The sequence below is a fragment of the Hippoglossus hippoglossus genome, chromosome 14, assembly GCF_009819705.1.
Source record: "Hippoglossus hippoglossus isolate fHipHip1 chromosome 14, fHipHip1.pri, whole genome shotgun sequence".
NCBI lineage: Eukaryota > Metazoa > Chordata > Actinopteri > Pleuronectiformes > Pleuronectidae > Hippoglossus > Hippoglossus hippoglossus.
This window is the reverse complement of record NC_047164.1, coordinates 21049115-21075906: the sequence shown is the minus strand read 5'-3', so window position 1 is coordinate 21075906 and position 26792 is coordinate 21049115. Positions and strand designations below refer to the sequence as shown.

Below are 26792 nucleotides of genomic sequence, written 5' to 3'. Positions count from 1 at the left end.
TTTTACAGTACATTATGCAGTGATACATGACTATTGTAAATGCAGCACTGCAAATTTGCTCCCTTTGATAAATCCTCGTGCAGCTTAAGACACTTGAATCATCTCCATGGCAACTTTAATCTAACCAACCTTTATGTGTTGCACAATAACGTTCCCTGCAAATCAGTGCATCACACTGCCATTTATGAGAGAAGAGCATAAAATAAAATCTATAATAGTTCAAAATAGAAATTGACACACTGAAATATAGCTTTAACAATTTTAAAATCTAGATTCAAAATCTAACCTGCATGAAGGAGGAAGAATAGAAAGAATTCACTCAGAAAACAAACCTGATTTTGAAGGTGACATTGTTGCCTTTGTTTACAGAAAAAGCATCAGCTGTAGCCGGTATTACACTATTGAAGCCTGTCTTTTCAACTTGGAGCCATTTACTTTCCATTATGTTTTGCAGGCCTGTGTCTTGCCAGCAGGAGGCAGCTGTGCCATCCCAGCTCCCTGCAGGGCCCATTTGATGACCAAGGTCTGCTTTGGGAAATTCATTTGCAAGGCATTCCTTATGTAATGGTAAATCAGCTTAGGGAAGGGCCCTGAAAGCCTGCATGGCTAGACAAGCCACATTATATATATGGCTTATCGATAGCAATTACCACAGCTCTATTTATTCATTTTACTGGTTCTATTCATTAACTCATTCAGCCACTGCCAGCCTGCTGCCAGCCTGCTGCTTAAGTAATTATCTGTACAGTATTTATGAGAGCCAGGAGAGCACTGTTCCTCTGCCACAAACATGATCTAATTACAATGCTACAAAATGCAGCCGTTACATAAACAGGCGTAACATGTAACAGTATCATGTCATATAGAGAAAATAAAATGTAGGACAGAGAGGATCTTCTTGAAAATATTTATGCCGTTTATCCCATATAAGAGAAGCTAAATGCAGGACAACGTTACTGACACTGATGTGATTTCCTATGTGGATACATAAACAGAGCAGGTAATCAGATTTAGTGTTTGGTTTCCCAGACCTGAAGGGTTCTTACAGCAGGAACCTCACTCCCTGTTAAGACACAGGACAAACATCCTCAGCATGTCAGGCTGACACAGCTGTCGACTGCATCAAAGGGAATCTGACAATGAGCTTGACTCAGAGGATGCACTACAAGGAGCCGCCAAGCAAGGAGAGGAGACATTATCCTCATCTTCTGAAACTTTCTCCTCTTCCACTCCACTTTGTGTCTCACTCTCCTTAAATTAGCTCCTTAAATTAACTTTTATACTGTGACCTATGCACTGATATCATGTGTAGATCGTTTTTCCTCTAGATACGCATGACTTAATTTAATTGTTAATATGAAGTTTTTTTACAGAAGTTATTTTATTTTAGAACAAAGGACAAGATGGAGAATATCCCTTGTATAAAACAAATCATGCCCTAAATAATCTTGAAAAGATGAACTGCATACACATTAATCATGTATGTTATCACTAATATATGTTCAGGATTGTTCTTAATATGCACTTTTTCTGTTAAAAACCATAGACTGTATGGATGACATGACGACATGAAAGTGAAGTCAAATTGCCACCAACTGGCGGGCTGCAGAACAGAGTAGGTCACACACCCTGCCTCCTCCATGTTAGCGGCTGGAATCATGGACCAAACTAAAATGTCAAATAAAAAATTCTTAAATATTGTTTCTGCCTTTTTAGGTATAGTTCTCAACACACTAGTGTATGTTTCATGGTACGTATTGAAGTCCATTGTTGTACTTAGCAAAGATAGATCATGCTGTACTCTTTAATCTGATATGTCAACAACAGGGCCCAGTAAGTAACTAGTAGTTGAAATGGGTCACATTACCTCTCTAATCTGCTGTTGTCCTCAGCTCTTCAAAGCTTCATGGGGTTTTTCCGGTCACTGTTTCGGTTTTGCATCCCACAGCTTTACTGTTTGATTCAGTAACCAGCACTCTCATCAGTGCTGCTTCCAGGTGCAGCAGAAAAGCTGAGGCTGCAATTTAAAAGCCCAAGGGTGTAATGTCCGTTGGGGCTATTTTAAGGTTACACACTGTAGCTACAGGGCTTTACCCTCAGTGGTGTAAGCTGTGGTCATCGTTGGGTAAATGGTGGGTGATGAATGCTCACCACTGTCCCACCAGAGACTGGAGTTTGTATCCACTGTCCCATTTGTAGGACTGGCAAAAAATACTTTCTGTTTTAGTGAGTTTGATACAAATCAAGTTTACACCGGCACGTACATCCTCCATGCAAGAGATTAGCCTTTACACTCTGAGTCTGACTGTGAAGGTCTGCACCCGGGAGAGAATAGTCACACAGTAGCTTAGTGGGGGCTATTTACACCCAGCTCCCTGTTACATTAAAACTAAAACAGACCATTTCCAACAACACTATGTTTCCCTGCTGTTTTTAAATTTCATTTAAAGATTCGGGAAAGGCAAGGGTTAAGCAAATAGCAATTGGTTGTTGGTTATTGTTTGTCTCTGCCAACACAACCAGGTGTACATGGTCATATTATCTTTTTCCACATCTGCCTAAAACCTTCACCTTCTCCTGTTTTCTCGGCTTTTTAATGTGTTGTGTACCAAAGTGCCAGCAATGCAAATAGTAACAACATTAGAATTGTATTACAAACTCATTGCTTTGAGTAGTGCAGGTAGTCTCTAAATGAATCAGGTCTGTCTGTCGCTGCTTTCCGCAGATGTATGATCTCACTGCTCAGATCATAGATGTCTTTAAATAATGGATGAAAGGACAGCTCCCACAAATTAAGCCAGTGTCTTGATCGCCACCAGGTGATTGGGTCCAGGTCATAAATCCCGCCTCCTTCATGTTGGTTGTTGTTAATGTTAATTGTTGAGTAGGAGATTTGTTTATTTACTGTAAAAGTACACACATCAACACTATTAAGCCCATATAAGACATGTTACTGTCCCCTATCAAGTAACAGTGTGTTGAACTCAACAGCAGTTAGTGGGATGGGTCTTTCCAGGAACCCAGGGAACTTGTGAATCTGCTGATTGGTCAAACATGAGCCTCAAGGCTGAAGGAATCATTCACAAACTTATAACCGAGAGGCCGACCCTCGGAACCTCATCTCAGATGTGCAGAGCCTATTGGAAAAAAATCACATTCAATCCAATCACAAACTAAATTAAACCACTAATGTGCAAAGAAAGATAATGATGAACTCTGCCCCAGCACAGTAAACATTATGTTATCAGCTAATTGATCCATGCTGAGTGATGCCATCACTGGTTTGTATCTGATCCTAAAGCTCAGCCCGGGTGAGCTGGTGCCCTGCTGGTGCATCTTAGCCCGAATGTTCAGCTTAGTTTGTTTACGAGCCAGGAAAAGGTCTTCTGAATTCAGCTGACTGAGCAGAATTGAAAACCAAGCCAACCCTCACGCTGAACCTCAGTTAGGTACATTCGAGAACTGCATGTATTTCCATAGTAAATATATTGATCGACTAAATGTGGAGGAAGCTCAGAGAAACTCCAGGTGAACCAGGGAGAGGGGATGGCACACAGAAAGAGACGCACATGAGTGAACGCATGAGGCAGAGACTGAACTGAACCAAGCTGAGCTGAAATAGCTGGCAAGTTTGTTAAGTTTTTTTGAGTTTATGTTTGTTCACGTGATTTAATAAAGTATGCTGAAAAGCAACTGGTTTGTCTCTGGCTGTTTTGTTGAGACCCCGGTGGCATCGTCTATTGCCACAGTGGGGTCCATCGGTTCCTGGGCCCACAGCGCCATACTTTATTAAATCAGTTCAGTCTCTGCTTCACGAGCTTCACTCATGTGTCTCTTTCTGTGTTCCACCTCTTGTGTGTCTCTGTATCTCTCTCTCTCTAGCAGCTCCCCTGCTGCCTTTTGAATTCAAGGAGAGTTCATTGGCCAACTGCTCTCAGCTGGGCCAATCCCCTCTCCCTGGTTCACATGGAGGTTCTCTGAGCTTCTTCCACACTAAAACACTTCAGTAATTCAGAAAAAAAAAACATCATGGAAGGAAAATCTGAAAAGTTAAACATCTGAGTCTGAACTTCCATTAAAAATACAATGATTGAACTAGCTCAATAGTGCCACCATCAGGTCGAACGTGTGTTTGTTTCAATATCTTGGTCTCAGAAAGTTCAAACTCTCTGTCTCCAGAGACTTGGACAGAGATTAGAGAGGTCTGAAAAATAAAGTTTGAGTTGTGAATCAATCTGTGAACAACTCATCTCACTGGATTTGATGGAAACATTCAATATCTAGTTCATCTCAAAGGGGCCGTAAAAGGTCGTAAGGGGAGCAGAGGTCCGAACAGGACGAAAAAAAAAAAAAAAATCTATCTCAGTTTTATGCTCTTCACAGTAAAATATGTCACCCATTCATCCATCCATTCCTGTTTCCACAGAGAATGGGGAAACTATAACATTAGAGAGAACATGCATGATCTTTATCATGATATTTAGGCCCTACCTTACTCTGTTTTTCTTGTAGACTTCACTACTGTGTCCAATGCAGCATGATGACAAGAAAATACCATACATGATATACCAATGACACGAATCTGCTAAAAGAGGAATACAAATTAAAGTTAAACTTTAATGGCCTCTATTTACATATTCATACAAGTGTATGCAGACATATGGCTCAATTATAAAATATAAATTAAAATGCTTTTTTATACCAAATTATACAGTTCATAAATGTGTAATTCCTCATAGGGACTGTTTCAAACATTACAAGTTAACAACGTTTTATATATAATTATTTTATCACATTGGAAAAATAAGCTGCCGGTCACAGAATAGGCAATTAAGTGTATTACATTATAAGACATTTAGAGATGTAGGAGGACAAAGGAAGTCTAACATGGTCTCTTTTGAATAATTTAACTCCATGTAAAGATATGGTTTAGCGTGAACTAGATTAACAGGGCTAAAAGAAGTATGGCCCCAGTCCTGTTCGTCCGCTGTGAGAACAAACTAACCATTTTATGCTGGAGCATCAGAAGGCTGCTGTAGTTGTTTGTCATGTTTGTCAGTGCTAATCTGTCATGATGCTGCTACTGCAACTTAACTTGAGTACAGAAATAATACCCAGTAGTTTTGCAATATCAGCCTCAACTTGTGACTCCATCTACTCCATGTTATTCCATCAGTCTTTGCTCTGGGCCTTCGTCCACCTTTTTTCAACCTTTACAGCCCAGTTTGGCTTCAGGCTGCTGTTCAAGTTCTTTGTGGTTTTCTGTCTGTCCTTACACAATGGTGACATGTCTGTGTTTCCTAAAGCCTGTTCCGTCCAAAGTGTGCTGGGCACTGTTGTAGCCATTTCCTGTCTGGTCACTGTTGACGATGTCAGGCATCTACAAATCAAAGGCAAAACAAATGTCACATCAATAATGCATCCGATTTGCCTCTCAATATGGGTGCTGCTAAAACAGTGCACACTTACATTACCCCCCCCCCCCACACACACACACACACACACACACACACACACACACACACACACACACACACACAAACAGTGTTTATAACACATGAAATATGTTACTACTGTACATAATTAAATACATGTTTGTACAGAGCTACCTCGTTCATCACAGTACTTAAATGAGTTGAATGATCAACAATGATCAGCATTGAATTATTCATGCTGTGTAAATGACACATTAAATGATTAGCAGCTTCGTAGTTAAACATGATCAATTCACGTGGCTGATACTTAGTTTATTTCATTTTCAGGAGCAATGAAAAGGGGTCGATATAAATAATCTCTCAGGCTTTCTACTGGCACAATCCAGCATGACCTCTGAGCTGTGATAACGTTTTCCAAAGGTGAACACTACACCAACTGAGAGGCGTCTTTGTGTGTGGTGGATGGCAGTGTGGGTGCAAAGTGAGGGAGTGTTCTCCTTCATAGTGCATGGTAAAGAACTGGCATACAGTTACATGATTTGGAGGCGTGCTGCCCAACCTTTTTGTCTTTTAAAAAAGGGCCAGTTTAAAATAACTATGTAGAGATTGTATAGCCATGTGAATTAGGGGACTATGGATGGCAGTGTCTGTCATGTTGGGCAGTAGACTGAATATAAAGATGGACGACGTGTCTCCGCTTCCTCCCACTATCTAGAAATGAAATATCCAATGCTGCCATCTTGCACCGATGGCGTCATTTGGACCCAGAGTAAGTGCAGTAACGATTGTGGGATGGAGCCACAGGGAATCGAGGTCCTGCCGATGCACGCGCCCAACTAATAGCGAGTCAGTCTCAGCTGTCAATCATGTTTCACCCTGTTTTTACAGCATTAAATAGGTAACTAAAACCAAATTTACAATTTATTTGACATGTACTTTTTAGTTTGGCCCTTAATGTCCTCTGGCTTGGGGAGGTGTTTTACAACCTATACTGTAGCCAGCCACCAGGGGACGATCAAGACAATTTGGCTTCACTTTTGGGGAGCCATTATGTCGTACATATTTATATACAGTCTTTCGTTGGCTTACTACCCGAGACCACTGTCGTGACAACAATTTGATGGAATGCCATAAACATTTTGTACGGACATTTATGGTCATCAGAGGTAGAACTTTAGTGACTGTGATGATCATAGGGTTATTTCTCAAATTGGCACCATGAAGTTGGTGCCATTTGATTACAGTTATTTATTGGATAACATGAAATTTGCAGTAGAATTAGAATGCTTATATAATATACATAGAACTAAGCTGGTGAACATAAAAAACACTTTACCACTACTATATCTAAGCATGTTAGCACTATCATTGTCTGCATGTTAGCATGTTGAATTTAGCATTTAGCTCAAAGCACTGCTTTGTCTTAATTACAGCCTCACAGAGCTGCTGACCTGGCTGTAAACACTTAGTCACTACTGTTATATCGTCATTTAACTAAAGTGAGAATATCAAAATTATTCAATTCCGTAACTGTGTGAAGGGAATACAAATAAAAGTTATCTTTATAAAATCCAAATCCCCCCCCCACAGTATGCCACATTCCTTTGACTTTACCTTTTAATCTGTAAAAATTGTTCTACCGTTAGTAACCGTTAGTAACCGCTAGTAACCGTTTGTTACCGTTAGTAACCGTTTGTTACCGTTGGTAAGTAATTGTCTACAGGCCCTGAGCCAAAGGGGAACAGAAGAAGACAGTTGTGACAGATCTTTGCTTTGTTTCCTCCAAATGATGCTGTGTCTCTACCACAGGAACTTATTTATTCTTTGTACACTGCTGCATGCAATCATTTTCTACTTTGTATTGTGTATTGTCATTGTGTATTACAAAAGCACCCCACAACCTACCTCGTGAGCAATGGGGCCATTTGCCTGGTAAAAGCCACTGTCAGTGAGTTCACTGGGAGCGACACCTGTGGACAGAGACGAGAGTTTGGACCTGGCTTGGTAACAGCAGCAACATGTGATAGAGTGCACCTTTCAACTTTTAAATTTGAATTGAAATGTACAGATTTTCATCTAGAACTTGTGTATGTGTTAGTGTAATTTCACCCGTCGCTCTTACTTGTTTGACCATCTGGCTCAAATCCTGCATTCGCTTGACCAGCTGCACTGACAGTACTGATCTGGCTCTGTGTCCTCACCCTCCTGCTACAAACACACATAAATCACAACACAGTATTCGACTGGTTGTAGAAACACACCAAAGCTGTTGAGGTGGAGTATTTACAAAATGTTCTCTTGTTCTCACCTTATTTCATCTTGGTAGTTGGATTCTGGAGGGATCGTGAGATACCAAATGAATGTACAAATATTTACATGTAAACAAGACGTACACAACTGTTCATCTCAAAAAACACTGTAATGATTATAGAACAAGTGTGACTCAGTCTGCTCTTAATCTGTCTTCCCACTGTTTCACTTTGATTTACAGTATCGTGTTTGATCAAGAATCAGTAACATCAACTCTTTTGCATTTTTGCCACGTATGTAAGAATATATGTTTGTTAGCGACCCCATTCTCATTCATATTTTCCAGCACTTGCTACCCGCAAACAAATTAGTACCACGACATATCTGATTTTAAAAATAGTGTGTGGTGTGATTTGTGTTAGAATTGACGGCCTCACGTTTTTCTTTTCTGCATTTGTAGCAGAAGATGATTCCGAGGATGAGTAAAACCAGCAAAGCGGCACCTCCAAAAGACACGACCACAGCTATCAGCACAGTCCAGTCAGTAGGTTTGGGAACTGTAGCAAGAGGAAAGGCCGGAATTCAGAATCGAACACTCAAAGAGATAAAAACGTATTCATTATTGTCAAAACAAACTGTCACATTAAAATACAAGACACAAAGAACCAATTTAAATGTCCACATTAATGCCTGTGATGCATGTCGATTTCCATTTTCTCTATTTTCTTGTATGTTTTCTGGAAGTGGATCATTGCACCATCACTGCCTGAACAGAAAATGTTACTGACAGTTTAATGTCACACACTCTCACATACTGAACCAGTCTGAGGTTTCAGTCACACAACTGAATGATGGGGTTAATACAGGAGTGTCTCCGACCCACCATAACACCTCCCATTACAATAAACTAAACATGTCTCTTAAACATTGTTGCTGCAGCACTTACTTCCTATCTGGAATATCAACTCAAGCTTCAGAAGTTGTTCAAGTCTAAGATACCATGACCTGGATCTCTGATGGGTGTTTGTTGTGGCCACTTCGAGACAATCCATCCATCCATTATCTATAGTGCTTATCCATTGAGGATCCCAGCCATAGCTAGAGGTGGGATACACCCTGGCGAGGCCGCCACCATATCACCAACATACAGAGACACACAACCATTTACACCTATGATGTGTCTTTGGACTGTGTGAGGCAGCCGGAGTGACGGGAGTAAACCCACAAAGACACGGAGTGAACAAGAAAACTTGAAGTAAGACCCCAGCCAAACTAGGACTTGAACTGGGAACCTTTTTGCTGTGAGACTACAACCACAACACAACAACACCATGTCACAACTGGACAAAATTAATCGTCTTATTAATCAATCAATTTAGTAATCAACTTAATCAACTTACTAAAAAACTAAAAAGTATCTCATGGGTGTAGTAAAAAGTGTTCTCTGGCACGATGGTTACAAGTTAGGCCTTGGACTACATAATGGTCTCCAGTGTCATACACACTTATAACTGTTATTGATGTGACTTTATTTCAATATTTTCGGTGTTTTGCAGCATGGAGCCTGTCCATGATGTTGATTTAGCAGCATTCCCCAAGGAAGTCATTATAATCACAACTGTGGATTTTGATGTAGATTTGAGAATGTGTAGTGTAGTGGTAAGCTGGATTTCCATTGTAGTGGGAGGTATTATATGAATTTGTGCTGTTTTTGATATTACCAACACAGGGAACCAAAGAATGAAATCACAATACATTTAGCTCACTTTTTCCAAACATTGAATGTAGCACAGAGGCAGAAAGTGTAGGAGGAGGCTGACAAGTTGACTTTCTTACCAACCACCAAGGAGACGGAGCTGGACTGTGGGTTTGTTAGTGCTGACACAGTTGCCCAACACTCCACCGTGGTGTTTTTGACTGCCTGGAACTTGAGGACACTGGTGGAGTTAAAGTAGTCCCCATCCGCCATGCTGCTGGTGTTGTACAGGGTGCTGTTTATAGCGTGACTGTCTTGGGTCCAGCTTACTGTGGGTATGGGGAACCAAGCTGTAGTAACACACTGGAACTCCACCTGCTGGTCCTGGTCCACGGTCACGTTCCCTCCCAGGATGTTGACTGTGCCACTCTCTGAGAGACAGAGACCGGGACAATGAAGAGGTTAGTTCAGAGAATCAGTGCTTTTTTTAAGCATCTGACCCAGTGGTCTGAGGGAGTGCCCCCATTGGGTTCCTGCTCAGTATCTTGCCCAAGGACACTTCAGCAAGCAGAATTGGGAAGACTGAGATCAAACCGTTGACACTAGTGGACGACCTGCTCTACCTCCTGAGCCACAGCCACCCACACGCAAAGGCACATGGTACTATTAAATGTTCTAGTTAAAATATAGCTGTTTTAGTATTATTGTGTTGATGCATTAATGTTATGACTTAGTTTAAGATGTTATTAGGGCCCGAGCACCTCCGGTGGGAGGCCCTATTGTATTTTTTGTATTTCCCTTTTGGGGCTTTTTCAGGGCCTAGACATGCTCAAATTGTTACCAAAGTTTGCAGGGAATTCAAAACCCCAAAAAGTAATTGTATTCTGGAGTAATTTGAAATGGGCGTGGAAAAATGGCTCAACAGCGCCATCTAAGGAAAAGCCCCTCAGTTAGCTTTCACCGATCTTCACAAAAATCGTAGCCCAGGTGTATCATGACAAGACAAACAAAAAAGGTCAGAGGTGCAATGGGAAAAAAGCAACAGGAAGCCCGCCATTTTGACTTTAGTGGCCATATTGGCCATTTTCCACATTTTTACTTTGATGTACTTGTCCCAGGGCTTTCATCAGATCAACTTCATATTGAGATGAGTGTCATTTAAACAAGATGGAGATAAAAACTAACTCAAAGATTGATTTTTCATCACACGATGTGACCGTGGCATGGCGTCAAAGTTTGATTACACGCCATCAAAACACGAGGTTCTGTATCTCGGACATATTTGGTCGAATCGAGTCCAAACTAGACATGTAAGACAAAAGTCCCGGCCTGATGACATCTACACAGAAATCATGACTTAAAAACACAGCGCCCCCTGGTGGCTACAGGAAGTTACATGTTTTTACTTTGATGAACTGCTCCTGGCTGCTTTCCAATATACAGCTCAAAAGAGCTCAGTCAAGTCATTGGACCATGGTCAGAATTGTGACATTTCCTCAAACCGTGTAAACATTGAGGTGCGGCGAAGGTTCATCCTTCGCCAAAGGAGACGATGTTGTCATAAGTCCAGTGTGCATTGTCCTATCACCGCCAAACTGATGTCTCATGATCAGAGACCAAGCCTGAACAGCTCTATGTGTCAATATTTCCTCAGTGTCATAGCGCCAACCTACTGATTCGCCATGAAACAGGAAGTACTTTGTAAATCCACTCTGCATTATCCAACCGGCTCCGAACTACTGACCTATGATCACAATCCTGACCTGAACACATCCATATATTAATATTAGTTCAGGGTCATAGCACCACCTACGTTACGTTACTTTACGTAACTTTTCGTTACTTTTGGTTACTTTGTTACTTTTCGTTACTTTTCGTTACTTTGTAACTTTTCGTTACTGTTAGTTACTTTTCTTACTTGTCGTTACTTTGTAACTTTTCGTTACTTTTAGTTACTTTGTTACTTTTCGTTACTTTTCATTACTTTGTTACTTTTCGTTACTTTTGGTTACTTTGTTACTTTTCGTTACTTTTCGTTACTTTCGTACTTTTAGTTACTTTTTAGTTACTTTTGTACTTTTAGTTACTTTTTAGTTACTTTTGTACTTTTAGTTACTTTTGTACTTTTAGTTACTTTTTAGTTACTTTCGTACTTTTAGTTACTTTTTAGTTACTTTTGTACTTTTTAGTTACTTTTGTACTTTTAGTTACTTTTGTACTTTTAGTTACTTTTTAGTTACTTTTGTACTTTTAGTTACTTTTGTACTTTTAGTTACTTTTTAGTTACTTTCGTACTTTTAGTTACTTTTTAGTTACTTTTAGTTACACTGATACTACTGATCAGTGTGATAATTATGTTGTTGTAACATTGTCCAATTGACACAAAATTGCTCATGCTACATCAGAGCCCCTACTTGAACAGATCTATTAGTCTGGCAACAGGAAGTAAGCTTTTTTTTACAACTATCATTCGATTTACATAAAATTTTCACAGGGTGATGTGCAATTGATAGCGTGGACCGTAATGAGCAACTAGCAGGCAAGGATCGACATCGCATGACGGACGCAGGAAGTGAAGCGTTTGTCCTTGCCACAGTGCACAAAACGCATGCAACGCGGAGACGTGCGCTTGGTCATTGATCGCTCTCTCCACTAACCGCAACAGGCTTCAAAATGCGTGTGCTCGGGCCCGTTGTGTTCAGACTAGTTTTAGGTTTTATGGTTACTGGTAATGTAGTGTTACGCGCTCCAACCTTCCCTCCCCCTTTACTCTTTGCTCTGCTCTCCTCTCCTCAGGTATGACAGATCAGCTGATTGTGTGGTATTTAAGGGAGGACAGAAGAGGCTCGCTCTCTCTCCCAGCAGCAGCAGCAGCAGCAGCAGCAGCAGCAGCTTGATGACGATTATGATGATGGTTCTTTGGGTTTCTTTCTGTTTGAGGCTGGAGGTCTGGTAGTCCAGTTTTCGGGCTCTATTTCTAGTTTAGGCTGACCTCTGGGTGTATTAGTTTAGGGGAAGAAGCTCTGGGTCCTACGGTCCCTGTGACTGGCCCAGACCTCCTCATCTTTTGTTATTTTTGGCCAGACCTCCAGACTCCCATAGTTTTGGTAGATTATTGTTTCCAATTTTTGTAAATAAACGTCGTCTTTTTGTTAAAACAAAGTACTCAGTAGGCATTCTTATTTAATGTTGTGGCCACAAAGTTGAGCCAGGTTTTCATTTTCTGTTTGTGGCCGTAACAGTAGCTACTGTCACTGCTGGGTATGATGTGTTTGACAGGGTCTGGTCTCTGTTTGTGTGATAAGATGGACAACAGGGGATAATCAAACTATGTAGCCTATATTGTCATGCTACATGTGGAGTACAAGTTGTGAACATCCAGTCTGCATAGTTCCATTCTAGCTAGCCATGCACCTTTTGTAGAGACATTGTTCAAACTGATTTGAACATGCCGTTTGTTGATATTCAAATAAACATAGTACATTCATGAATTACTGGTGAGAAATATTAGAGCAGTGGATTCTTCTAAAACAACGAATCCCCTTTTAAACTCGCATAAACAGTGCATAAGTTAAAGATTGTATGGAAGGAGCTGCGGTGGCAAATGATATGTGTTGGCATGAAGGTTTGAGCTCAGTATATCCAGTGAGAAATGAGGTTATACAGGTCACTGTGTGCACCTGCATGACTGTGGCTGGATAAAGGCACACGGCTGATGAATGGGGCAGTAATGGTGAAGCATGAATAAAGCAGCTGATGACAGTCAGTTTATATAAGTGTGACCTCTGTGCCCTGCCTGAAATAACACAATACCCAATCACATGGGAAAACATATAAAAACTCCACCTAACTGTGCAGCAGATTAACACATGGCTGCTGCTGCTGCATGGCTAATGATTTTCTATAGGTTGAACAATAAGATCACTGATGTCTTCTCACGTTGGATAATGCCGTTCATTGTATTGTTAGTGTGGCTATGAAGGGATCACCTTGGCATCAGGGGAACCAGTGGAACAATCTTACAGTTAACACGAGACTTTAATATGACATGAGCCTGTCTGTAGTTTGCTGTTAAACTCTCTTTGCTATTGAACTGTCAGTGTCCCTCATTAACACTAGTCTTGCAGAAAAGCAATCAATGTGCTCAGCTGGCAGGTCTATTAGCTGGATTTATTAGCATTAGCTCCATGCAAGGAGAATATGTCTGTAATCATGGAGGTCCTAATCAGCAGCATGAGATAGAGCCCCAGCGCCTACACGATCAATATCCATTCACAGCCGGGGAGCAGGGCCCAGATGTTTCACAGTGAGATCACCTTCAGATTACTATCACGCTGGGAAGCGGGAATGTGTGGTGTTTTGCTGGATTTGCTTTATACTGCTGTGAAAGTGCACTGGTTTGAGGCTGGTTGATAAAACTGCCTTAGAGAGACAATTATTTATTGGGGGTGTGCTCACTATCACCCCTCTGGCTAATCCAGAGGTTGAGGCTGATCTACTGATGAATGGAAAGGCTGAGAAGAGCAGATGTGTGGAAACATTCCCTCTGGAGAAATAAAATGTTTTGTTTAGTAACTGATCAAAACTGATCAAAAGTAACTGATCAAAACATTGGAGTCAGAGGTTTTCTCTCAAGCCACATATGTCCATTTCTGAATATCTGACATCAAATCGAAAAAATAATTATTTATTATGTATTTCAATTACATTTTATATGTCTATCTAACTTTATTACATATGTTACATTTAAAGGGTCACATTTTATTATTATCTATCATATTGGGTTAGTGTGAATAAATCAAATAACTTGAGAGTGATTTAATTAAATAAAGTTTTTATTTTTTGTGTAATTCATAAACCAATGTTTGCAAAGGAATATTCATCACTGCAGTCATATATTAATGACACTATCTACAGCGCGTTTACATTTATATCTATGGTCTGATGCCTCAAGATATTAATGCCTCCATTTTCTTGTTTAAAGATTCTTTGTTTTTTTTCCTGATGAAAGATTTTGGTCCAGGATGTAAAACATGGACACACTGGGAACTAGAAGTAGTGGACCAGCTTCTGCTTTCTTTGGTTTTATTTCCACTAATAATTCCCTTTGCTGCCTTTATAATATTGAAAAAGATGCATCAAAGATTTTTTCCTTATGTTATTTGATTTGTTTACTTGTATATGTCTTTGAATTCCAGTTCTCTGATACTGGCCGTTAACTTCTAACTAAATCGACATCCCCCATTACAAAAGCAATTATAGTTGCTCTCTGTCTCCCTGAACAAAAAGCTATTATGTTATAGATCCCCCCCCCTCCGACCCAAGGAAGCCCCCAGTTTCTCTGACACCGCTTTCCAATAAATGTGATGGGGAGATAATGAGCCCCACACAGGCCATCTAGCACAGGCAAACATGTGTGTATGTGTGTGAGTATTATGTGCATATTCATTGTAATTTTTTCCTTCTGGAATTTTATTTCATTGTTGAAGCTTCTTTGGTGTTTTTTAATCACTATTCCCTCCCCGCTGAGCCAAATACAGCATGAGCACTTTGATTCTTCTACAACAACAATGTCCAAAGCACCAGAAAGCTCAGGCTGAATGTTGGATGTTACATCGCTTCAAATGTGATTATGTTCTTCCAAGAGGTTGCAGGTTGCACAGTTGAAAAGAGCACACTGCTGCCCCCCACAGTGCATCCTAGTAACTACACCTTCCTCAAACTGTCAGATATTTTTATAATTCAATGTCTAAGTGAGAGCAGACTGCTGACAACTCAAAATCGATTCGCCAGCTGACACTTTCAAAGGCTGAGGTCAAAGACGGTATGTGCTGTCACCCGCTTTCTCTCTCCCACCATGCACCATGCCCACCAACTTATAGGGGCGCCCTCCTCAACTGTGGGGCTGTGTACTTGCTACTAATTGCAAACACAAATCGAGAAAAAAATTGTATATTACATACATAGTATATAGTAATAAACTTAAATGCGGCTCCTACAGTCATATTTATTGTTAGTAAGTGACTAGCCTTTTTTTTTAAAGAAGACCACTGACAGGACAGGGACAATTGAGAGGCCTATCACATTTCAGCAGGGGCCAGTGCCCCTCTGACCCCGCCTGTGTATCCGCCCCTGCAGGCACTAACATATATGTGCAGCCTGATATATGTTTGTGACCCTCACCTTGAACGTTAAGCTGTGCAGTCTTGTCTCCATAGTCCCCCTGCACGGTGCAGATGACCGGCCCAGCGTCCCTGCGGCTGACATTGTGGATGGTGAACTCCACACAGCTGGAGTTACCTACAGAGCAGAATCCGGCAGAGAACTGTCGTGAGGATGAGGTCACGTTGCTGTCTACAGGGACAGTGAGGACCAACAACCCTCCGACGTCCCAGGTCATGATCTGCCAGTTTCCCTCCACGGTGGCGCGGAACTGCACATTCGAGCCCTGCAGCACTGCTGGGTTCAGAGGCTGCAGCTGGAACTGTCGGGACACCACTGAACATACAGAGATGAAATGTAAAGCATGACAGCCATGATGTATTGACAGAAGAAACAGACTGATTCATTCCTTGGTTCTTGTCATGACAGCACACACCTCCATACTTCCTGTTTAGTGCATCTTTGTTTTCCTCTTGAGATGTGCAACAGTTGAGACTTGATGCACATTTTGCTTGACTGAACATTGAGCTGTTTTCAGCTGTGTTGTTATGTCTGATTCTGTTTAATTATTGTTTTTTGAGCTGGCCTAGATTTTCTATTCATTAATTTCTATTCATTTTATTTGCAAAAATGCCAACGTTATATAATGAATATTATAAAGGTTTGCTGGTGAGTATTACATGTAGGCTAACAACAAACAAAATGTCTGCTGTAATCTGTTATTTTTCTATTTTTGTTAGTTTTATAACATAATCTATTTTTATGCTCTGTCCTCTCGTCAGTGAGTGATAGGCAGCCCATTTGAGGTGTTGGTGTCACTGCTGATGTGAAGCAATAACATCAGTAAATCATGCACTGGAATGCAATTGGAGAGTAAAGCTCTTGAGTCAGGGCACTGGGTATGACCAACACGTTGTGGAAACACATAACTTGAGACATTTGCTCAAGGTACGTCAATATCACAAAGGGCATTGGTTTTGGTTTGTTGGTTTTTGACAAGACTGAAACTCAAACACAACATCCATCCCTCACATGTCGACTGTTTAAACCTGAGGTAGAGATTGTGTGTGATTTTCTCACTATTGTTGTTTCTGAGTGAGAGCGAGCAGAATGAAAACAGTCTGGAATGAAAGGAGTGCTTACATTTAGATTAGAACAACTGATTGTACAGTTTGGTTTGTTCAGCTCTTTTTTTCTTCAAAACAGCATCTAGGACTAATGATTAGTAATGATCATGAAAGAAAAGAAATCTGTCTGACCTAGTGCGGTGGAAAGAAAGTTTGAATTCAAGTTTTCGTCCTGATGATGAAGAGCGTAACCTCACAGGTCAGACTTGATTTAATACAAATATTGCATTTCAAAATCATTTCACGTGTCAGATAAAGATCAGCTGATAAAAAAGTGGGAACAAGAACCTCTTGTACTTGAATTACCTTTCCTTTCACGTCATTTCCCTACAGGGAACCTAATTTAATCCTCACACCATTCATCTCCCAGGGCTTTTAAAATTGTGATCATTAAATTAATCCGTTTAAAAATGTAGTATTAAATACAAAGATTTAATTGACATGAACAGCAAAAAGGAAACTGCTCAGTAAATGTTTGGACAACTAATGAATACATTGCTGGACAAACATTACTCTCCTTCGCTGTTGACCTTATCAGGCAGACTGTTATTTGAAGAATAAATTCTGACCTCCAGTGGTGCACAGGAATAAGCAGATGTGGAGGAGCATGGGCTGTGATTCCCAGGAGAAGGTCATGCTTGTGTTGTCCTGTTGATGACAAGAGAGACGGCTGATAGAATATGCAACAAATCTACTTTCGTCCAAAATGTCGTGAAAAAAAGAAAAATCGAATTTAAATGAAAAGTGGGAGACTAAATGAAAACTTTTAGTTTGAGGTTTTTGTCAATAGTTTTGGCCGAGCACATTTTAAAATATAATGTTTTGTTGTCAAATGAGTCGACTCTTAGCTAAATATGACTGTGTCGCCTTTAGCACTCGGCCGAAGTGTGTTGGGCCCAAATACATCCCAGGCTTTTCAGGGTGGTTTCGTTCATTCCAGGACATGAGCAACGGGGGGGTTATTATTGGCAAGTGGCAGGTAAATTGTGAAGTTTTCAATGGTAAGCATATGGTTTTAATCTGCTGTAGTTGCAGAGATCTCACTGCAAAGATTGATGCAAATGCACTGAACTATATGGTGAAATTATGTCAAATCTATGTCTTTATTTATTTGTACTAATATCGTAATATATACATAGCATGTTTCTAAACATAGTTACTAAGTAATTCACAAGTAAAAACAATGCAGGTAAAAATGAATACATAAAAACAAATAAAATCTCAGTTATAAACGAAAAACACTACATGTGTGACAGAAATTTAAGCATGACCTCCTGATACAATGATAATACAACTTGAATAAGGTAAAGTCAGGGGATGTGGTACATTTCCAGTCAATAAACAATGACAATTAATTACTAAGATCTAAGAAATATTCGTAACATTGAAAGGGTTCATTGAAATCTTCAAGTTTATCTCATACCTCTGTATGCCAGCAAAAAGAGTTTAACACATCTAATGTTTTTTATAATTATCATTCAGTCCCTCATTCATACAAAATCAATCAAAAAAATAGAAAAGCTACGTTATTCACTTTTATCCCTTCTATTACCATACTGAATTTACTGTTACTTCCTCACCACTGTCAGGGTGGTGCATAGCGTCTGTACATACAACGCTTATCCAGTCTTTCCATCCTTTAATAGTGCTGATATCAAAACATATAACTCTAATTGGATGATGAAACCTCTGTATTCATATGAAAAATAATTCTTCAGCATCTTAAGTTAAACAAACTCACTGTGTGGTAGCGGCAGCTGAGCTGTGTGGACTGGATCAAAGCCTCATTTCCTGGAACAGCAGGTGAGCGACGTGACTCCACCTGTGGCTGTGACAGGGAGCAAGGTTCAGGTCTGGCCGCCAGAGCCAACCCATTGTAGGCACAGCTTACCTGTCAGAGAGTTATGGTGATACTGAGTCCCAGTGTGTGGGGGAGGATGACGTATATTCTTTGTGAGTCAGTATGTTTTTATTGCTTGAAAACTGAATGCATATTATTGCTTAATTTGATTGACAGTCCACACTGTTTTCCACATATTTATTCTTCAACCACCAAATTTGGCATGAAGCAGACATTTCTTCTTTAAGCTGACGAAAACATATTTTCTCAATGATTGTATCATACTGAAAGAAAGAGTAGATATTTACTACTCAACATTAGATATTAATGTGTTTCAGTGACAGTCCCATCAACCTCAGTTGTGATTAGTCCTTCTTCACAAATGTTTACATGATAAAGATGTTTTAGTTTAGATGAGTGTGACGAATGAATAAATGAAACCTTAAGATGTCTTTGGCTTGCTCTGTTTTGTACTTAATGTGATGCTTATTTCATTATGTAGATTAAAGGACTTAAAGGAACCCTGTTTTTTTACACACAGGATTAGTATGGAGCAATGTTTTTATAAGTCTCCCTCCATCTGTTTCTTTGTTTTTTTGTTTGGTTTGTGCACTCAAACCAGGGGTCTGTACTACAAAGCAGGATTTGTGGTTATCAAGGAAACTCCAGATTTACTTCAGGTCACTTATACCTTGGGAAAACACCATGGCAACATAGTTAATAAATTAATATATGTAATTGATAAAAACCTAAATAGCATTTTTTTTTCATAAATTGAGCCATTACAGACCTTGCATGTGTCCACCCTGGTTTTAAAAAAGGAGCTTGTAACTGGGTATTTTTTTACAACTGCATTGTTACCTTTACCTTTTCAGAGTAACACATCAGAAAGCTTCTTCCAACCCATTAAAGTCATTGTGATGAACTCGTTCAATTTCACTGTTCTCTCCGAACCCTTTTGGGAAGCTCTCAATTATAGTTTCAGTGTAAACAGTTTAAACCAGGGGTGTCAAACTCATTTTAGTTAAGGGGCCACATACTGCCCACTTTGATCTCAAGTGGGCCAGACCAGTAAAATCATAGCATAATAACGCATACATAACGACAACATTTCTCTATGTTTAAATCATTGGTGAAGGTTTTTGGATGATAAACCCTATTTTAAGGTCTTTCTACAATAAACTAGAAACATAAAGACCAAAAACTCAGACATCAGCCCACTGTTTATCTGCCTGGGCTCTCCTCTGCAGATTCCCTCACTTTGTGACGCGTTTGACGTCAAACGCGTCACAAAGCGAGCAGCGAGCGCTTCTGCCTCCGGAGCAGACATCGCATTTACGCTGTTTTTGAAGCAATTACTGGATCGATTAAAAAAATTACAAAACGTTTGTACTCATAAACCTCCATATTCTTAAGAGACCTTCTGGTTCACTGCTGTTTAGTTCTGGTTCTCAGTGTAAATCGCTACTCTTACTCTACTTGTTTTACAGTCTGTGGCATGCTCTTACTGATACAGTGCGACCCCCAGTGGACTGATTAGGAATAGCAGCTACTTTTATAGAAATGCAATTTATGTCTTTCTGTAATTTTCACACTTAGCAAAGTCATCCGGCGGGCCGAGCTGGACCCCCTGGCGGGCCGTATGTTTGACACCCCTGGTTTAAACGGTCTATTTTTTAAAGATATTGTCATGATAACAGCATCTTTGTCAAAGTGAGTTCTGACCTCTGATCCCACTGGAAGTAGAAAATAAGAAAGTGCCTCCAGCTTCAATGCGATTACATTTAAAGTGCATGATCACCAATAGTCATAGTTTACTCAGCCTCTCATTTACATTGCTTCTCTGAGCACTGATCAGAAACATCCTGTATCTTCAGTATCCCACACATTGGAAACACACATCTCCAGTTGTCCTGCAGCTGGTTGATGAACAAAGAGGGAACCACACCTTCACCATCAAGGTCGTCTCCACTGTTGAGTTTCACACAGGCTGCTGTGTGTACAGAGCAGTTGTTCTGCTCCTGCATTGAACTCCAATACCCATAACAACTGAGTGATGTTTTACTTTTTGACCAGTAGAGGTCACTGTAGGACTATGTTGAGTTAATACATAATGCAGTGTTCTGTTCATACAGAAATGCACATTTTTTATAGTTCATATGAAATGCTCTTACATTTTATTTCAATTGTTTGCCTATTAACACATAATCTGTTTGTGCAACTTTACCATGTGATAGTTTGTATCATTTAAAGCTGAAGTTTATTTATTAAATCTGGTATATATGGTGCCAAAGATTCAAAGGTCCAGGGTGTAAGATTTAAGTGAAAGGGATCTATTGGCAAAAATTTAATTTAAAATAATCCTAATGATGTTTTCACGAGTGTGTTATCATCTAAATTGTATGAATTGTTTTTTTCTTGACCCTAGAATGGGCCCTTTATATTTAAATACTTTATATTTACATCAGGAGCGGGATAATACATTGTTAACAATTGCTCATATTTATGAAAACATAGTATGGAGACTAAGTGATGAAAATTGAATTCAAAATTTTACTTGAGTAAACGTACATAAGTATTATGCTTAGAGTATCAAAAGTAGAGCGAATTGTAACTACATTATATATTTTGTTCATAACACTGTTATATTTGAATAAAGCAAAATAAATCTAGCAAGGTTAAAGTAAAAAACAAATAATTTAATTCTGAGTCCAAATACTGGTTACTTGTTACACAGACTTTTCCAAACTACTAGATTCATTGACATGCATATCCTAAGAGCACATGTTGTACATTTAAAATGTGGATAATCAGACACAATGACCAATATGTTCTATTATATAAATTACAGTGTAGCTATACTAATACGATTTTACATCACATGGTTTTACGTTGTTGTGTTACTGCTTGATTCATTTGCAGACAGAATTTTCCAGTTTTAAAAACCTGGCAAAAACCACAACAATGTGCTGGAGCTGAGGCGGGAGAGCTAATTGGCCGCCAAAGCGTGTCAAAGACGGCCTTCAGTGGAACAGCCTCCTGATTAGCAGGTCTCATATGATGCAGCAGAGAAGCTGCCAATGTGATCCGTCCCTCCACTGTTCTGCTCATAAGGGGAGGGCAGCAGTATAGCAGGAGCTGGAATGTCTCCAGACACAGCTGGTATTGTATAGGCAGAAGCAAGCAGACAACCATGAAAAACAGGAAGTAGATAGTGGGGGGAGGGTCAGCGCTCTGATGCCCTGCATGTGGCCCTGCGATGGAAGTGGTTCAGAGGCCTCCTCCTCCGCCAGGACAGACACTGTGTCAGGGATCATCCGTCATAACTCATCGTGCTCGTCCTCCTGTTGGCCGCTTGACTTAACCCTCCCATTGTTTTATGGATGTGTGATTGTTTGCAACGACCGATTAGTTCCATCCAATTGCCCCCTTTATTTGAATGAATAAGATATGAATCCACCATACCTCCCTGAGGAAAGGGCACGCCTTCAGAGCATGCATTAATCACCATTGTGGGATTTGTTTTCGTGGGGTCAGCAGTTGGCCAATCAATGGTTAAAGCCGACTAAGGTTTATTGTTACTGAGCTTATTAGGCCATGTTGCCATTGAGGCAAGTCTCCGCCCTCTCTCCCATGTAAAGGCAGGTAACGGGCACTCCCCTCCTGAGAAGGCAACACATTCCTTTCACTGAAAAACAGAAGAACTATAGTATCAGGCCTTAATGTCTGTGTGGATTCATGCTGTGCGATCTGGTGGTGCTGCAGCCCCTCTCACACAAACTGGCGTAATCTGGTTTTACCCATACAGCTCCATATGGGAAGCTGCGCGGGAGAAATCCACTTAGTGAGAGAGAGAGAGAGAGAGAGAGAGAGAGAGAGAGATCCTTACGTGCAGCTGATCCATTCACAGTCATCTCTGTGACCTCTCCGACAACTGATTGTCTGGAGGCGCGACACTGTGGTGAAATACAAGTGTGACTCTGCACGCCACAGTTGCTCGGCCTCACCTGTTCCTGGTCCACAAGACGTAAAACCAGCAGCTACTGACAAGTGGCAATTGCGTGTGTGTGCGTGCGTGTGTGCGTGTGCGTGTGCGTGTGTGTGTGTGGAGACACTGTAGATGAACCGTCCATCAAAGAGGCTTTAGATGAGGTCACCTTTACCCTCATCCTGTCACCCTCCCCTTTGGGATTATGCCAGTGTCCATGTCCAGTTACCTCTGAGACAGCTCAGTGCTCTTTTTATTCTTTCTTTTAAGTAATCAATTAATTCTGCCACAATAAATAATTCGACAATAAACAGGAGGCCACTTTGCATTACTACCTCTTCATGTGGGATGAAACAGTCTTTTCTCACAGAATTAGTAGGTGGAGCAACAGTCCTCTCTCTGCACTGTGACGACTCATGCGGGAGGACGAGTGAAAAATGGAGGGAACAGCAGCAACAGGCAGCAGCTGGGATGGAAGGGCTCCTCCATGCTTAACACAACAACAGCATTGTTATCTGACACCTACTTATTGGCTGTTACCCTCCTCCTGCCCTTCCCTCGTTTTTAGCCCTCCTCTGTCATATACATACATCTATACGTCGAGATGTAGAGTCACGCCACAGTTTAGCATGTTGCGTCTATATCATGATCATGTAATACAGCAGGTTTTTGATGTTCTTGCTGCAGTACATCATGTGTTTATCTAAGCAACCTCCCTGCACAGTGTGCTTTCATTTAGGAATATTCTATCCATATAGGAAAAACACAGTATGCCATAAACAATCTCCAGAGTTGTTCTGAGCACAAAGCAGATCACTATGTTGCTACTGTGTTACAATCCAGATTAACTTCTATTAATAAAAGAAAATCTATGGGTCATTGTACAGTACTATATAACCAGCGGTGGAGGAAGTAATCAGACTTACTTTACTTATAAGTAAAAGTACTTTACATGCTTTTGAATAGTTTAATATATATAAGATTGTATCAGTTTTAAGCTCTTCTACATAAAAAGGAAACACTTTTTCATAAGTAGTATAGAAAAAGGGCCAATGGTTTACAACACATTGTAATGTCCTTGTAAGTAATAATAGTAAAATGACGTTGTAAGAGTTTATTAACTATAATAACTCCGATGAGAGCATATTCGTTTTATTAAAGCTGTTGTCCTACTTCCATTTAACTTGTATTCACTAATTCTTCTTAGTTAATTTTTAGTGCCACACATATTATTGTTGGATTATTATTTTAACCATATGTTTAAATCTGTTGTGCTGGACACAGCACTGACAAAACACATGCAAAAACCATAAAAGATACTCACAAAATACTTATATACAGTATAAGATACAGTAATACTGCCTTGTGAATTGAATATGAAGGCCCGTCTTGATTATAACAAATATGTATCAGAAAGCAGCCCCTCATGTCATACAATATACAATACACCAGGGCCTGCATCTAAATCTGCATCACCGACCACATTTGTGCTGTGAAAGAAAGGTCCTGTTATTTCATAGAAGTTCGGACATGTGTCTAGATCATGTAAAAATGAGAAGGACGGGACTCCAGCACTGTATTTCCCCTGCAGCTCTTAACTAGAACCTATGTATGTAAATGCTCTTCTGAGCTGAGGAGTAAATACAACAATCTTGTCGAACTGGTTACATTTACTAAAGAGTGTGATTCAGTTGCAAACTGTTGACGCTTCTATAGAGCTGGTTGTTTTAAGTGGCCACAAGAGATACAGGTACCTAATTTATGCATCGCACCCCCCTGTCCCTTTGTTGATGAATGGGGCAGTGGGGTGAAGTAAAGTTCTGTTGTCATTACCATAATAATACGAGCAAGCATCAGCATAGACTTGGTCTAATTGTTAACACCTCTCTGCCCACAGGCATCAGGCAGAAAGCTTTTATTTGGACAAAGTGGGTGAATCTACAGGGTGTCACACGGGGGGAGAGACTGATTGTCTCTGCTATAAACTTGCAGCCCACTTTTAGGAAATATAAGTATCTATATACTGTATTTATTGGCTAATGTAACGTGCGGTCTGGGTCATATAGTTTTACCTTCATTTTCATCTGAGATTTTTGGTATACTCATGAAATAGTGTGAAATGTTGCTGCTGTGGCCACACAGAAAAGGAAATTAGAAACTCAGATGGGCATGAGCATGAATATTACATCACCAATGTATGAGCACTTCTATGATCTGTCACTGTAATTTGGACTTGGATCAAATGATAGTAATGGTGTGTTTCCAACAACAACAAATATGCTGCAATTTACTTTGAAAACATGAATCAGCAGAATATACAATGTCCACCTCAATCTTCTAAAAAACTACCCCAGTACTTTTTACACCTTTGTACCTGGATTACTTCCTCGGTCAAGAAGAACAGCCTCAGAAGTCAAAAGATCAGATCGCCATGTGTTCCAACATTTGTTAGGAGCAATGTGTCACAGACGGGTCCGACATGGGTTTGGAGAGTTCTCCAAACATGATCAAATTTGGTGTGTTCGCAGACGGCTGTTGAATGCAACCCTGCAGGAAATACCACTGCACTGTGAAGTCAGGTCTGTTTGTGTAATGCTGTTCACACCAGATAAAGGAGGTGCAAGTTCTAGCAGCAGCAGAGCGGCTCACAGATGCCATCAAAGAAACAGACCTAAAGCCTCAATATAGAGGGAAACGCTGCATTCATTTATCAAATATTATAAATTATTTAAAAAATAAAAAATATATATATAAATATATAAACATAAAATACACGATATGACAATATCGACCAGTCTGTGGTGAATCAAAGTCATATGACCTGTTACGGTTCAGTTTCTTTACAGGAATATTTTCTAAAATGAGAAAAAAAATCATCTCCATTACTAAAATGTCTAATGCCTAAAAACACCACTAATCATTTCTATTATAACATCCCAACTTAACAAAAAATTCAAATGTAAAATAATGACACATGGTTCAAAGCATACTGATTTAAAGGGGTTTTCTTCAGCTTGTTTTTGTTGATTACATTTCATACACAGTCAAACAGAGTTGACTTGGCTCACTGCTCTGGTTTCATCCAAATAACAAACACGCTCACAACTTTCATTCGCGTCTTCTTGCAAAATTAACAGTATGTTGCCGCAAGAGTGTGTTGCAGTCATCAACTCAGTTTCCTCTATAGGTGTGTGTCAGTTACACGTATGTTTAAATTATGCAGCATATGCCATGTTTTCATCCACGTGCAGGATATACTGTGGTGTCGTTTTGTTGTCGTGCAGCACGTTGTTGAAAAGTCCGTTGAAAATCGATTCTGAAACCAACACAAAATGCTCAGTTTAACTCATGCCTAACGACAGAGGAGGGATAAGTCGACCACTGGCTGTGTCAGGGGAAATGATTGAAATGTCTCCGAGCCGAAATGTCTGTCAGCACGAAGCTGCAGCAGCTCCCTCCATTGCAGTCGTGTTCAGCGCTGCACACTCACAAATGGCGCAAAAGCGGTCGGTCACAACACCGGAGCCGAGGTTGCACAAGAAAGACACAGGCACAAGCTAAGCGCTGCAACCGCAAGTATCCTGTCGCCATTTTCCCAAGCTGAACTACAATAGAGCGGGGCTGAAGAACACACCCCTCTCTCTCTCTCAATCCTCCCCGGACACACACACACGCCATATTTTCCTTTCTCTGCGGCGCTGAGGACGCGCAGCGGCTTTGTTTCTAACGCACAGTCGAAGCAGCGCTTGTTACAGTCACGGCGCGACACGTTATAAAAAGGGAAATAAAAGCATTAACAAGCGAGGTGAGCGGGATGACTCCATGACAAGCTCGCCTCGTTGCAGCAGATGGCTGCACAGACAAATGGCTCGCCACGTCCGTTGAGTGACGTGTGACGCGGCCACACGGACAGGGGGCTGGATTTGAAATCGTCTCGCTGACCAGCGCCCCCTCCAATCAGCGCGCGGCGGGGGCGGGGCAGAGCGCCGTCAGTCACCGAGGAAGGATAACGGTTTGAATGGGGAGGGAGAATCCAATCCGGTTTGAGCTAGTTTCTCTTCCAATGGAACATTAAGTCTCAGCGCCGTGTTAGATTGTACTGGCACAGCTTTATCCAGAATATAGCGCTGTGTGTTCCAGTCTGTAAGCTTTTAAACACACCTCACACTAACCAACCATGCCTAAAAGGAGCAGAGTGAGTACACCGATATCTTTCATGCATTCAGCGATACACCGTTTATAGCACACAAGTGCAGCAGTGCTCTTGTTGCGACCACAGTTGTTGAGATGTGGA

General features: G+C 40.5%; 3 protein-coding genes across 4 annotated transcripts in view; 1 reads left to right on the top strand and 2 right to left on the bottom strand.

Moving 5' to 3' along the window:
* Positions 1-4597: 4597 nt before the first annotated feature.
* On the bottom strand, positions 4598-18524 carry igsf5a (immunoglobulin superfamily, member 5a). The gene is made up of 9 exons (XM_034606437.1): positions 18412-18524; positions 17240-17318; positions 15565-15879; positions 9522-9812; positions 8123-8242; positions 7744-7768; positions 7558-7643; positions 7341-7405; positions 4598-5380 (listed from the first exon to the last, which is right to left on the bottom strand). Exons 2-9 carry the CDS (start codon positions 17304-17306, stop codon positions 5273-5275), a joined length of 1077 nt encoding a protein of 358 aa, XP_034462328.1. The 5' UTR covers positions 17307-17318; positions 18412-18524; the 3' UTR covers positions 4598-5272.
* The window catches only part of slc37a4b (solute carrier family 37 member 4b), a 22517-nt gene continuing 14120 nt past the window's right edge, over positions 18396-26792 (bottom strand). Inside the window, exon 10 of the transcript XR_004616032.1 lies at positions 18396-18406. The gene's annotated coding sequence lies outside the window, so the exon portion shown is untranslated. The remainder of the gene's footprint in view (positions 18407-26792) is intronic.
* si:ch73-1a9.3 (non-histone chromosomal protein HMG-14B) overlaps positions 26313-26792 on the top strand; it is a 3271-nt gene continuing 2791 nt past the window's right edge. Inside the window, exon 1 of one of the 2 annotated variants that reach the window (XM_034606435.1) lies at positions 26313-26693. In XM_034606435.1, the coding sequence (XP_034462326.1) occupies positions 26676-26693 (18 nt within the window). In that variant the 5' untranslated portion in view covers positions 26313-26675. The remainder of the gene's footprint in view (positions 26694-26792) is intronic. The other variant, XM_034606436.1, reaches the window with a different exon arrangement.

Excerpts from the sequence above, each read along its gene's own strand:
- igsf5a (XM_034606437.1), bottom strand. The coding sequence starts at position 17,306 with ATGACCTTCTCCTGGGAATCACAGCCCATGCTCCTCCACATCTGCTTA. Across the intron at positions 9,813-15,564 it reads TGCACAGCTTAACGTTCAAG|AGAGTGGCACAGTCAACATC; the intron begins GTGAGGGTCACA and ends TCTGTCTCTCAG. Across the intron at positions 5,381-7,340 it reads ATGGCCCCATTGCTCACGAG|ATGCCTGACATCGTCAACAG; the intron begins GTAGGTTGTGGG and ends TTTGATTTGTAG.